Consider the following 14260-nt stretch of genomic DNA (forward strand, 5'->3'; position numbering starts at 1 on the left):
TTGTTTCTTTTTAAACTTTTCTTTTTTCATCTGACCCATTATGCATGACGAGAACTGTAGCTCCTTGAAGCGACTTAATTAATCATCCTTAGATCAGGTTAGTTCAGAGCTTTAGCTTTTCATTCCAATTACAATAAATAACCGTCGCAGTGCCGGTTAGATTGTTTGTGACAACTCAGTTTACATGTGGTCAGCTCAGCATTGTGCGCTCTCAAGAGGGTTTCAAGTAAATTGAGACAGTGATGGAAAGCAGCGCACTGCCGCTTTCCACATTTAATTATATATTTCGGGTGGAAATACCGTGTTGCTCATTATTACCCTGCCAGAAGAGACGTCTACTGTGATTTCCAGTAATAACTTAAATCTCTTCTCTTTCTCTCTCTCTTAATTCCTCTCCAGCCTGAACTCACACTCCCTCTATTATTTTCTTCCTCAGTTATGCCAGCAATAGTTAGCCAAATGGCATCCTTGTCATGATGTTAGGGTGATAATGTCAAGTAGATATGAGAGCTCTGGGTGTGTATCGCTCTGCTTAATGACAGCCAAGCCTGCCATTAGTTCACCGCTGCCCCTGCCAGCCAGATGGAAAACTTTGCAGTATTGGCTGACATGACAAATAGTGACGGGCAGCACGGTGGCACAGTGGTTAGCACTGTTGCCTCACAGCAAGAAGGTCCTGAGTTCAATTTCACCATCTTTCTGTGTGGAGTTTGCATGTTCTCCCCGTGTTTGCGTGGGTTCTCTCCGGGTACTCCGGCTTCCTCCCACCGTCCAAAGACATGCAGCTTGTGGGGATAGGTTAATTGGATAATCCAAATTGCCACTAGGTGTGAATGTGCGAGTGAATGTGAGTGTGAATGGTTGTCTGTCCCTGTGTGTTAGCCCTGCGACAGACTGGCGACCTGTCCAGGGTGTACCCCGCCTTTCGCCCTATGACAGCTGGGATAGGCTCCAGTGCCCCCCGCGACCCTGAAAAGGATAAGCGGAAGCGAATGGATGGATGGATGGACAAATAGTGACACGCACAGTACTGCGAGTAATACGGCCACTCCCAAGCTGTAACACAGAGGTGGTATTGACTGCAGGAGCAGGCCCTCCTTGTGAGTGTAAAGCATTGTCACAGCAGCTTGTATTAATATGCTAGTGAGGAAGAATTAAGACAAGCTGTTACAACGTGGAGCTGGGCTTGAAGTGTCCTCAGGTGTTGTATAATTGACTTAATGTGGAAGGAAAAATCACAGAGCACTCCCCGCAGAAGCGAAGGCCACAAGGACCGGTAAGCTGTGGAAAACTATATTTCCCATGAGCTCGACTGTAGCCTGCCGCATCGAGCAGCTGCGTGGCATCGTCAATAAGTCTCAGTCTGCTGGGTACTACCCAGCTGTAAATTGTTGACAGTTTTACAAGCAAACACATCAATGAGCAGTCAAGCAACAGACAGCAGCGCTGAAGGCCCTTCCTCGATGACCCCGTGCTTATGAAAATGAAATTATGTTTATATAGAGCTGTCTGTCTCCAAAAAAGTGAAACTTCACTCATTTAAATAATTAATTATCAAATGTGTTCTTTTTTCTTTTTTTTTTGGAAGAAAGCCGCTTTGAGTCAGAGGAAGAAGATACATTAAAGAGTCGCCGTTAAGAGAGGATACATTTCATTACTTTAATTTGTCCTTCCTTTGACATTGCCTGATGCTAATGAGGGTTATTTTCTGTGGTGTCACTCCAGCTGGAATCTAAATGCAGAGGGGTATTTAAATCTTCTCCTGACACAAAGCCAATGCAGTGCTGTCCCTCGGGCCTCCGCACATTTCGCAACAGTGTAGAGAACAGGATCAGTCGGGCCGTAGTGGAGCTTAACCATTAATGCACAGGCCTCTGACGAGAAAGGTCACCTGGGAATTCTCCGTTCCATCAGATGAGAGCAGAAGTCACTGAACAAATATAATGCACCCTATAGTGGTGTTGGCCTGTTCTCCCTTTGTGCTCCTATGACAGTGTAAATTACAGCTTGGCTGCCTGTTGCACATACAAAGACACCGGACCCATTTATTTTTCCTCTAAACGAACCTTTCACTCCGTCTCACTTAGCTGTCGCACACTTGCACATCCTCCTGTTGTCAGCGCTCCTGACACCAGCCGCCGAGAACATTGCGGTCACAGGAGAGGCAGGGTGATCACTCATCGCACCAGCTGAGGTTATCAGCGTGAGGTTTTGACTCAGTGGAAAGGGAACGCCACTTGCAGAAAGACCTACATTTAAGGTGGACGTACAGAAAGACACACACGCAAGGCTGGCATCGGGTCACTTAAGGTTCGCGTTTTAGTGGCTTTTTTATGGAGTCTAAAGGGAGATGACTTTGGCTGGGTTGTGGCCGAGTCAATACTTTAACCTCTAGCTAGAAGCTAAGGAAGGTTCTGGGATTTTACTGCCAAGTCTGTCCAGACAGGTAATAAAGTGCGTTTTACAAGCAGCCTTTAATTGAATGAAGAAGGCAAAGGTAGCGCCCTCCAGGTAGCCATGAATCAAAATTAATTCATTTATGACAAATGGAGTCTGTCTGGCATTTTCATATGAACTTTGCTCTGTAGATGTGTGACCGTCTGGGACGAGAATAGTCGTGTGAATGCCTTAAGCCGAGCTCATTGTGTAGTTTGATGAGATTTTATATAAACCATAACGGATACGCGGAGTCTAGGCCGCTTCACTGTCATTTAGCTGTCATTTAGCTGTCATTCAATTAAAGTTGCACTTGTCCTGCCAATACTTTAATTACACCCTCAATAATTGTTTTCCCACTTTTGAAAGACAGAGAATATTTAGGCTAATATTTTTTCATGTAAGTGTAGTGCAGGAAGTTAGACATCGATTAAAAAATAGCGCATACACACACGCACGCGTGCACGCATACAAACACATGCCACGAATGCATGCAACTTGGTATCCTTAGGCAAATACAATTGACTTTGACTTGGATTAGATTTTATAATACCACCCACATAATACATCTGGAGCATCCGAAACCTCTTTGTCTTGGTTGATGTCACCAGCAGTGAGCTGATGATGTGGGCAGATGGGGACTGTAGGCCTGCATGCATATGCACAAGCTTCACAAATTGCTTCTCAATAGCATTACAGTTGAATCTCTCTTCCCTCACTCCCACTCTGCTTTTTCCTGCACTGTTCTCTCTCCACTTTTCTTGGTTTCTTCACATCCCTAAAGTGCATGCGTTCCCACTCATGTCATTGTGCTTAAGCTGTGTCAAGTGGAAGAATATGTGTGCGTGTTGGTGCGTGCAGCTTTGAGCACATGTGCGCATTTTTAGGAGGGCTTCGGCTAAAAAACAACTTTCAACACAGATGGTGAAAAGCGATGCAGCTATAAATTAGAAGTTACAGGAGAGGCACACAGAGAAGAAGGTGGTAAAAAGTGAACGTCGAGTAGGCGTAGGAAGTCAGAGGAGCCAGGAAAAATGTTTGGCGCTAAAGACTATAACCATTTTGAGCTTTGATGACGATGACTATTGGAACAAAATAAAAGAAAATGTGAGGGAAAAAATTAAAAGGGCTGTACCGGTGGCAGCGACTGTGTACAACCATGCAGTAACCAGGCACAGCAGCTCCGTCACGCTTTGCATTTCTCCACGTTATGTAAACATATCTGTAGTAATGCACACAGCATTGGAAGACTTTGAAGGATGGTGGCTCTTTTAAGCCTCACCACAGCCAAAGAAGGCCCTGATAAAAATATAAGGAATGGATTAACCAGTGTTTACTGCTGTGATGTAAACATAACATTAACCAACTGCAAGAGCTAAATATTCAGTGGGATCACAGGGTGAATACATTAAGGGGAACTGGACACGAGATTACAAGATTCATTTAAATGAAAAGCTTCTCAGTGGTGCATATGAGAAAGTAAACACAAGGACAAGAAGAATTTTCTATTTTAGTGACCTCTGTGGATCATTGACTAATAAGGATTTTGAATCTTTGCCTTGAACCTCTATAACCAGATAGTCACCAGCTACTCTATTAAGTATACCTGTTCAATGGCTTATTAATGTAAATTAATGTCATTTTAGACATGTAAACATCAAGATAACCTGCTGAAGATCAAACTGAGCATCAGAATGGGCAAGAAAGGTGATTCAAGTGACTTTGAGTGTGGCATGGTTTTTGATGGCAAATGGACTGGTCTGATTATTTCAGAAACTTCTGATCTTCTGGGATTTTTCCCCCACAACCATTTCTAGGTTTTACAGAGAATGGTCCTAAGAAGAGAAACTATCGAGTGAGCAGCAGTTCAGAAAGGCCAAACTGCTTCAAGCTGGTAGGAAGGCAACAGTAAGCCAACTAACAACCAGTGTATACACAACACATTGAACCTTGAAGCAGATGGACTATGGCAGGAGAAAACCAAACTGGGTGCTTCTCCTATCAGCTAAAACCTAGCTGATAGCTATCGGCTCCCCAGGCCAGGGAGACAATAGTCAGTGGATTCCCAGATATAATTTGTTTATGATAAATGAACTTATGTCATACATAATAACATAGACTAATGTGGTAATCTTAGACATACAGCTCTAACTATGAGAACCAGCCACATGCCGTTCAAACCTTTTGTTTTGGCGGGCCAAAAAAAGAAAAGGATAGTTTACTTAAAGGGAGGGTGGCCTTAAACTGAGAGGAGCTAAAAGAACAGGATAGGCTGAGCAGGAGGGCTCATATAGGATAAATAAAACCTGGCAATCGTGTAAAACTCCAACAATGAGATTCTTCTACAGCTGGAAATGGACATAATAGGTCTCCTTTAACAAGTTCGCAGCCTGAGTAATAAGGAAAATGTGGGAAAAAATGGAGACACCAGGGGAAAAGTGTATCAAACAATTCAATAAACTGTTTATTGTGAGCCCTGACCCTTCTTAGAACAAATAGCATAGGGTATATAGAGGCAATTTAATGCCCTTCAACCTAGAATAATGGTAGTCATGGTTGACTTAGTTTAAAGCTCAGACACTCATTACAGGGATGGACACTAGTCCACCTCCAGAGTATCAACAGCCACCACGAGGACTTAAATCAATACGTTCAAGGGCACCAGTGGGACTGGTGAATAATAGGTTGCTTGTAACGGTGTGAAGGAGCCATAACATCCTCAAGCTTAGGAGCCAAGAGAAGCTCATTTGGTTTGACCAGGCGTCTGTCCGTACGTAACAGTCATTTATCCCAAAATGACACCCAGGAGGGGAAAAGTGCGAAGAGTATTTAAAAGAGAGGAGAGTGGTCAAGTCTGAGGAAGGCGTGATGGTTAATCTGACCTGAGGAGCATCAGGTAAAGAGGTAAATTAATGAGAAAATGAAATAATTAAAGAAATGATTAAATGATAAATTGCAGTCCAAGCAGGCAGATGAGTTAACCTCCTTTTAAGTAGTGTTTTTGTTTTTTCAGGCATCCTTCAACAAACAACTGTAATCCATTATTAATGTGCGTTTGATGCGAGGCAGACGCACACTTACAAACACAAGTCTGCCTTCTCAAAGAGAGCGTCTTTGAGACTTACATATGAAAACCATTCATTTCAATCTGACCAGTTAATTCAGTCTTTCTGAGGCTGAGCTGGGGGAGAAATTATAGCAGACACACTGATAGATTACGTGATAGATCAGACCGTGCAGACAGGATAAAGTCCTTATCAAAGACAGAAGAAATGGATGTAAGCTGAATGTCAACTTTATCACTCGTCCAATCAAAATTAGAAGTAGATAATATTCATTAACCCCTCGGTGAGATCACAACAACAAGGAGAAAGAAGAAATGTTATAAATCAGTGTGTGGAGTTAAAATACAAATATATAATTTATTGATAGCACACTGTTTCCTACAGGGTAGTGTGGGCTTTAACAAAATGATAATCCAAAGAACAATGTGCAGCCAAAAGTGTAACGAATTATATATACAGAAAGATTCAGCTGTTATTCTGACAGTTTATTACAGGCATATTTACCACACAGAAGTTAAGCTGTCAGTCTATTCTGTGAGCATCTGTCCATGAGCAGGCTGCTGCTTATTTATCACCGACACTTGTGAGTATTTACTAGTAGCATACAGTAGATAAGAAAACCATTTGTATTATTGAGTTATTGTATTATTTTGCCAAAGGATAAATACATACATACAGATTCCTTCTGTTGTATTTAACACTACCTCATAAGATTTGGGGATTCTAGTGGAGCTTTAGAGCTATTTGTCTTGGGCATCCTCATGGGGACACACATGTGAGTGCTCTTTTGACATAATACACATTACTACGCAGGTGTCACACTGTTGGATTAATCTATAGATGTTGGTAATGTGTCAAAAAAATGCAGCGATGCACCGGTCGGCAACCACGAGGCTGAAAAATGAAAAAAGGACCATGCAATGAAATGTGCTATATAAATAAAACTGCCATTGCCAAGGGCCAAAAGCTGCAGTTCTTTTAATGGGCATTTGAGGCTGGTTTCAAAAATATTAACTCTTTACCCTTTGCAAGTCTAGGAGCAAGCTTTGAAGTTCTTTTATATAAGGAGTGGCTTCTGCCACATTTCAGGCCTGCTTATAGAACAAAATGACCGGGTGTGCATCAGAAGTTAATGAGGGTGGTCTCTGCCTATCCAGCTACCCTTGGAAAAACCCAGATGCTAAGAACATGATTTCTCATAAAAGCAGATCATATACTAAAATTAAGATTATCCATGATATGAGATGTCCAGATCTTTGCCTCAGGGATACACGTATTATGTGTATTGGTAACAGTTGATGTAAATATAAGTTTGTTGACAAGTAAACTCCACAGTCTAACTTTAAATGATATTTTATATAACAGCTATATGGCAGACTGAGAACTTTATTTCATTCCCTTATAAATATTTAAACATTCTATCATAGCTGCAGCTCATTTTACACCCCTACTGCCCAGATTTTGTTGGATTTTATGGTTGATTCATCCGTTCACTGTCAGAGGTGCTAATAGGGTGATGGTGGCATTATAGGTGACACCAGGCATGTGCCACGTGATGCTTTGTTGGTCAAACTCCAGCTCAGATTGTCACTGTGCTTACCCTTCATCTAAGACAGACGTAGGCGGCTGTCCTCTTGCTGTGAAACAGGCTCTGTCATGGCACAACAGTGTTGCAGCTGAGCCACTGAGAGCATATATGGACAGAAAACCGGCACAAGTCCCTGTAGCCTACAGCGGATGCAAGAGACACTCTAACCACAGGTGCTCGCCACCTGTCACAACTTCACTGGTTACTTTACACATCCCAGTGATTGCAGCACATGGGGCTCCAGGTTTCACTGTGAATTGGGATTTACATTATGCTGTCTGGTATGGTTTTGCACAGTTATCATCACCGCATGCTAACATAAAGGGATGGAAAGCATTGACACCTGAGAAGCAAGAGTCCAGGGTCCAGGTACCAAAACCCTGAAAACACTTCTTTTAAACCAAGTGCTGTTGATATAAAATGACACGACTTTGGGGCAGAAAATTAATTCAGAAAGGATTTTTCCAAAAAAGGAACGATTAGGAGATATTTGACATTTCCAGAAGAGCTGCTTTGTTTTTTGAATCAAATACCAATATGCACCCACCAACCGGCTCACATTGTTGTCTGCAAGAAGGATAGAACTGTCAATAATCTTCCGTCCGTCCTATTTGAAGTGGCGTTCTTTCGCGAGCAAATACCTATTGAGCCTCGCCAGACTGCCTGGCTTTACAATAATGTGATGAAACATGCCAAAACAGCAGGTCATTCTTTGAGCACTCTGCAGCATTTCCAGCATCCAGCTCTGTGCTCACTGTGTTAAATGTCACCTCATCAACTGCATTATTTACCTGGAACTGCAATCATTTTTCATTATATCCACATCTCGTCTGCTGAATGTTTTTTAGACTCTTCCCACTCAAATTATTTTGTGCAACTGAGAAAAAGGCGAAATATTTATTTTGTGTGCCTTCGTATGCATGCGCTGTTTACTGACATCTAGCCTTTTGTCTTGAGACGCCAGCTGCAAACATTGGAAATTATCTGAGCTCCGAATTGAGCCAGAAGGTAGATAGAAGCAAATTGAAATGCTCAGTATTACAATATACCTGGAGGTAAATACCATTTCTGCTGTTACGCACAGATTCTGCCTCAGAGGGGACAGACTGTGAAGACATCTGAGTGACATCTAAGGATTACCCCGCAGCTCAGTGGATATAAAGAGGGCAGAGCCCAGGCTCAAGTACAAGAAGCAGGGACATTGAAGTGGCAATTAGGCTATGAGCTTTTCACCTAGAGCTTCTAAGGCACTGGCCTCTCCACCTCAGTCAGTACATAAAGATGAGGTATGGCAGCTTTGCTGACTGGATGCTGCTCCAGTTCCGCCTGTCCAATGAGCAATTTCTTCTCTCCCCCCCCGAGGATTGGTCCCTTTCTGCCTGGCTTACCTCACTTCATGTGCACCAGATCTCCTACGTGCATTTTATCCCTCAATGCTGCTAGCCATACACTCTATGCAAAAGAGTCTGCGCTTTGATATTTCCTGCAAGTTCTCGTTAGCCGTCCACATTTAACCTCCTACACGAAGCGCTTTGTTGTCCTGAAAGGGGTTTTTATTGCAGGCTCATTTACAACATCACCGTCACCACTCACACCAGTATGTAGTGCCATTTATTTTCTCTTTTATGTACATATAAAAAGCGATCGCCACTGAAATCTCAAGCAAACAAGCGACTTTCAAGTTCAAGAGTGCTCTGACTTCTAAAAGCTTCTGATCAAAGGGTTCAATGGCTCGTTTAGCTCACTTGTCAGTTTTTACTGAGTGGTGCCATTTTCCACCAGCCTTCATTTAAAAAGGGTCCTTTCTTTCGTTACTTGGTTACATATGGTAAAGATTGCATTTTATGTTTGCTGCCCTCGTTTAACTTCAAGTGGAAACCTTATTTCAGCTCCGGCATACAAGTTTTATCTTCCACCTCGCTAATGTATCACCTGCTCGAGGATTTCAGGCTAAAAGTTTTGTAGTGTTCACGGGGAAAGATAAATTGAATTTCCTGAGTGCTGTGATAGCTGCGTGTTGTTCGGGCTTCTCTTACTCTAATGATGCTTCTTTTTCCTCCACAGCCGTGGCGCTGAAGATTTGCATATCTTCATAATACTGCAGAAGCAGTGCATTTCCTTCTCGTCATCCCTCAGCCTGCATGCTATAGCTGTCTATAGTGTTTCCCAAAAAAGGAGCACATATCCCATGAAGTGGAAAGTAGAAGTCAGCTGTCCATTACTGAGAGCAGTAGCATGGCCTCTTTGGACTGCGTTTTAGTTGGAAGCTTTTTACTCCCTTAGCTCTCATGACTGACACAGCTCATAAAGCACACCCCCCCACACCCTCCGACCTTCAGAGAGAATACAGGACCCTACATCAGCTGCTGGCTTTCACATATCCACCTGAGTCTCCAACCTCTTCCACAGTTCAAAATAGCCATCAGAGAGCCACTTAGCTCTGCAGCTACCACAAGCCATAGCTGGACACTAGTTCAGCTCTCCTTATTTAAGATCTATCACTCCCTTCGCTGATGTCATAGCATCTAATGGACTCTGCTTTATTGACTTCTCTGTGAATATACAGTAGCAGAGTACATGGCATCTATTTTCAAACCGCTATGAATAGAGATAATCATCATTCAGGATATGGGTGCGTTTCACTGACCCTCTCATGCTCAGAGGGGCATGTTTGCTCTTCTTTACCATTAGTAGCCCGTCTGTTGATAAAGACAGATGGATGGATAAAGACTATTATGCTGATTATATCTACTGTATCTGTACAATCAGTGCATGTTCAGTCGAGCTGGATTGTGCCTTTTTTTCCAGTCTGGGTCAGTCTCTGTAATCAGGAGATAAACTCAGGTAGTGTCTAATGTTTGAGATGTTTAGGATTCTTATCTTGCAGGCGATACAGGTGTAAAAGCAGGTTTCCATCAGCCACACAGAGCAAAGTTCAGTTCCCGCTGGCGCCGGTTAAGACACGTATTCTTTCTGTCGCTATAGTCTGAAAATCCACAGAAACATCTGCAAGCAGCTCACGACACAGAGCTGCTGAAGGAGTTGCGTGGTTGAGGCTTTTTGTGCGTTTATTGTTTTCTCAGTTTACAGCTGATCTAAGAGTGGTAAGAACTTGACAAGAAATGCAAAAAACATTATTATTGCTACATAATGAAATTAAATGTGGCGCTGTGTGAAATAGGTTCATTGTGTTAAAAGTCAAGGATGCCGACATTTTGTTTAGAAAGCACTGAATGTAAGCCAAATCTTGTTTCTAGGAAAGCTCCACAGAGTACACAAATCATTAGCTGGTCACAATGGTGCAGGGACATATTTAAAAGTGGATCGACAGACACACCGGTAAACAAGCATTTAAACTGTAATAAATGATATAATTTACTGGCTCCTGTTGAGAGTCTAAGGTGGCTAACACAAACCAGCTATTGGCAGGTAAAAAGAAGGACCTGGCAACACTATTCCTCATTTTAGGTTGTTTGCTTAGCTGAAATGAGGACAGTCAGCAGGAACATTGATAAAGGAAAAATAAAAGGACGACATTACTTGTTATTTATTTATTTATTTATTTTTATAAGGGATGCACAGTCTGTGTTGCCTATATTTCCCCATCCAGGGTTCAAGGTTTTTTTTTTCTAATGCGCAAACTAAATGATTCTTTTGCACCCCAAAATAAAATGTTATAAGACAAAATAACCATCCTTTGTCCCACAAAGACTCCGTGTGTGGCAATGCTTGTGTGGTTGAGTTTGCTCTCTCTTTTCTGAAGTGGCCTCGGGTGTCTCAGTGACTTGAAAACAGCGGTTCAGGTTGAGGGAAAGCGCGAATAAAATGGAGATCCCATTCAGACTTTCCCTATGAAATATCACCTGCCACTATTACTCCTTTCTAGTCACGTCAGTTCCCCGAGGAGATGGCAAGGTGGACAATAAGGCAAAAGATGTGACAGAGAAGGGAGATGAAAAGTAAGGATGCAGTGATGGTAAATTATGGGCTGATGCCAAGGTTTAAAATACTTTTTGGCTCTTTATTTTGGCTCTTTTATGTCAGGGTCACAAAGACATCTTTGTTATAAAGAAGTAATTCGACTGTTTTGAAGTCGTTTAACTCTTCTGTGAAAGGAGTTGATGTGTGGAGTGCTGAAGGATGGACCCAAATGCAGGACGTGGGATGTAAATAACAATAAAAAACCTTTTATTGAAGCCAAAGGTGCACAAGTTCACAGAGGAAGGCATAACAGACACTTTAACAGCAGACAAAGAGAAGACGGGACTATTGCCACATTCCAGATCCCTCGGAACTCACTCCTGGGCCGATGCATTCCAGAAAAGCGTGTCGTCTCCCAGGATTGAAGCTGTGATTTTTTTTTGCTTGTTAGGCAAATGTGTAAAGCACTACACTACAAAAAAACTACCTGCTATACCACCATGCAGAAAGGCAAGTTTAAATTGCCTTTGAAAAGCCATCGCCACGTCCAAAGGTCTCAGTGAGAGAGCTTTCCAGTGTTGCAAAATCTCTGTCTAGTTTTGAGCCTGATCACATGACCTCAGAGACCTCCTGGCGATGCATGGATGTAAAGTTCTTGTGCTTGTCCATGCAAAACTCTAAAAGAAAAAAAAAGTCTGGAGTTGATGGAGAGTCTCTGCAGCTGAATTAGCAGCGCTGTGTCATGCGAGTACCTAGAAGGCAACCCGCAGATGCTCCAAGGACGTTTTGTTAAGATGAGTAAACAACGAATTACAATAATCCAGACGTGACGAGATAGAGGGATGAATAACAATCTCCAACTCAGAGCGTGACACAAACAGGGACCAGATATCACAGTGCAACGATAAAACTAATCAATCAGAATCAGAATCAGAATCAGAATACTTTATTGATCCCTGGGGGAAATTATTTTTTGTTACAGTGCTCCATTTTAAACCAACATTAAGACAAGACAGACAATACGCTAACTAAGAATAGTACAATATATACATATATATACATACATACATACATAAGTCACATAAATAAATCAAGCAAGAAACAAGGCTGAAAATTGCTAGAATAGTAATGAAATCAGAGTATAGTGAAATCAGAGGATAACTTTAATCCAAAACGTCAAACTCTAATACAATGCCTAAGATTTTAATTGCCTAAATCAACAAAAAGCTACCATGACATCTTCATCCCACTGTCTTTAATCGTTAGGCCGGCACAAAAATTAATGCAACACCACTGCCATTACTTAATGCCATCGCATTTGCCTGTAGGCCTACGGCCAGTACCGGCCCCACGTCTGGCTGGTATATTGGTGTATCCTTAATGGAAAGGGCAGTTATGACAAGCAAAGGAAGGAAAGAAGACAGCAGCTGGGAGGAAGGCAAACCCAGTAACTGAAAGCCAAAGCCTGCCTGTTTGTCATTGTTTATCACTTGTGGGTGTGAAAATGTATCCTGACATCCATTTATCGCTGTATGTTTTAGAATCAGTTAGAAAGAAATCCTGAATTTGAATACATAGCCATCTTTCCTGCAGCGCAGATAAGAAAAGCTCAGTGAGGCCGTCTGTCCTCGTGCTGCAAAGTGAAGCCCATCCAGTTGTTTTAAATGTGAGAGAATGTGGAATTGAAAACTCAAGAGTGCTGATGTGTGAATCTATTCTGACTCAGTCACACACTGAGACACATGTGAGCAGCAATAGATGATGTTTTTTTATGACTCTCTTCCAGAGCCACCTCTCTCGCTGGGCATCTACCGATACCCATAAATCATGAGCTCTCTTGTATTGTCAGCCTCTCCTCTCCTCCTCCTCTCTCCCCCTCCTCCCTCCACTTTCAGACTGTCACTTAACAAGCTGTGACACAGTGACAGTGATGTGTGTGCATCTGAGTGATGCCTGGCTCCACTCCTTATTGGAAAGGTATTGAAACGCTCCGGCATGAAAGGGCTGGTGATGAGATTGTATTTCTTAGGTTTTTATGAGAATGTAAAAAAAAAAAAGAAAAAAAGGGAGCTCTGCTCGGCTATTCAATTAAACGTGGTGAGAGAAATCCCTGCTTTCTTTTGGGTTGCACCCTTTGACAACATGATGTACAATGTCCTCCATGTTTCTATTTTACACATGTTGAAGAAAATACCTGTGTGTGTACCAAAAACCATCACTCACATTTAAAAAAAAATCTCTTTCCACCCTCCTGTATGTGTGTGTGTTTGTGCACAGGCTCAGTGTCCCTCAGTGTGTTCCTGGTCTCCCTTGCAGTGACAGTGTGTGCTGTTTGGCTGGTGGCTCTTTGTGGCGTCTGTGGTTGGTGTCAGCGCAAGCTGGTGAGTTTACACACACACACACACACACACACACACACACACACACACACACACACACACACACACACACACACACACGAGCTTCACTAACAGATACACTGTAGCTTCCAGTCACATTTGTTGCCACCCCATTATCCTTCAGTAATCAGAGAGCCTTAAATAAACAGTGTGGGTTTGCTACAAAAAAAAGACATTTCAGAGCATCATCAAAAAAGTACAATGTGTGCAGCTATTAAGAAAGTCTGTGCAAATATTTTGTGCAGTTGAGAAATTTCGAACGCAACAATTTATGTGGACGGATTAATTGTGGACTGACAATTCAAATACAGCATTGCAAGTAGTAGTCTTGTTATTAACAGCTAGCGCTACTTGACTGTTATTGTTGACTTTACTTCTAGCAAGTTGAATTTTCTTGTTAATTACTTATTATTATCATTAATTGTCTAATTACAATATTCCTGTGAGGTTAGCAAGATAGCGAATCAAGCATAAGTTCCCTGATTTAGAAGTGACAGGAAACACAAATCCAACTTTTCCAGTACACGCACTAGTATTCAGCCCTTGCTGGTCATAAGCCTGGATAAATGGGAGGATTGCATCTGGCATTGAAATCTGTGCCAAGGTATATATGTGGATTGATTTACTGTGGGAAATAACAGAGGAAATGAAAGTTGTAAATGCAAATTTTACATTACTAACTGGAACTGGAACTTTTTTTAAATTCAACAAACATTTCTAACTTGTTTTGATGGTAGAAATATATGCTGCTGAAGCTATAATTTTACTGTTCACCTCACAGGAATATAGTAATTAGCTTAACAACAAATTTGAGTTGCCAAAACTCTTGGAAACAAGTTTTGAAAACTCAT

General features: G+C 42.0%; 1 protein-coding gene across 1 annotated transcript in view; it reads left to right on the top strand.

The window, feature by feature from the left end:
• The window catches only part of syt7a (synaptotagmin VIIa), a 91692-nt gene that overhangs the window by 24246 nt on the left and 53186 nt on the right, over positions 1-14260 (top strand). Inside the window, exon 2 of the mRNA XM_080874810.1 lies at positions 13288-13391. Within this exon, the coding sequence (XP_080730936.1) occupies positions 13288-13391 (104 nt within the window). The remainder of the gene's footprint in view (positions 1-13287; positions 13392-14260) is intronic.

Source organism: Rhamphochromis sp. 'chilingali' (assembly GCF_963969265.1).
Source record: "Rhamphochromis sp. 'chilingali' genome assembly, chromosome: 2".
Lineage (NCBI taxonomy): Eukaryota > Metazoa > Chordata > Actinopteri > Cichliformes > Cichlidae > Rhamphochromis > Rhamphochromis sp. 'chilingali'.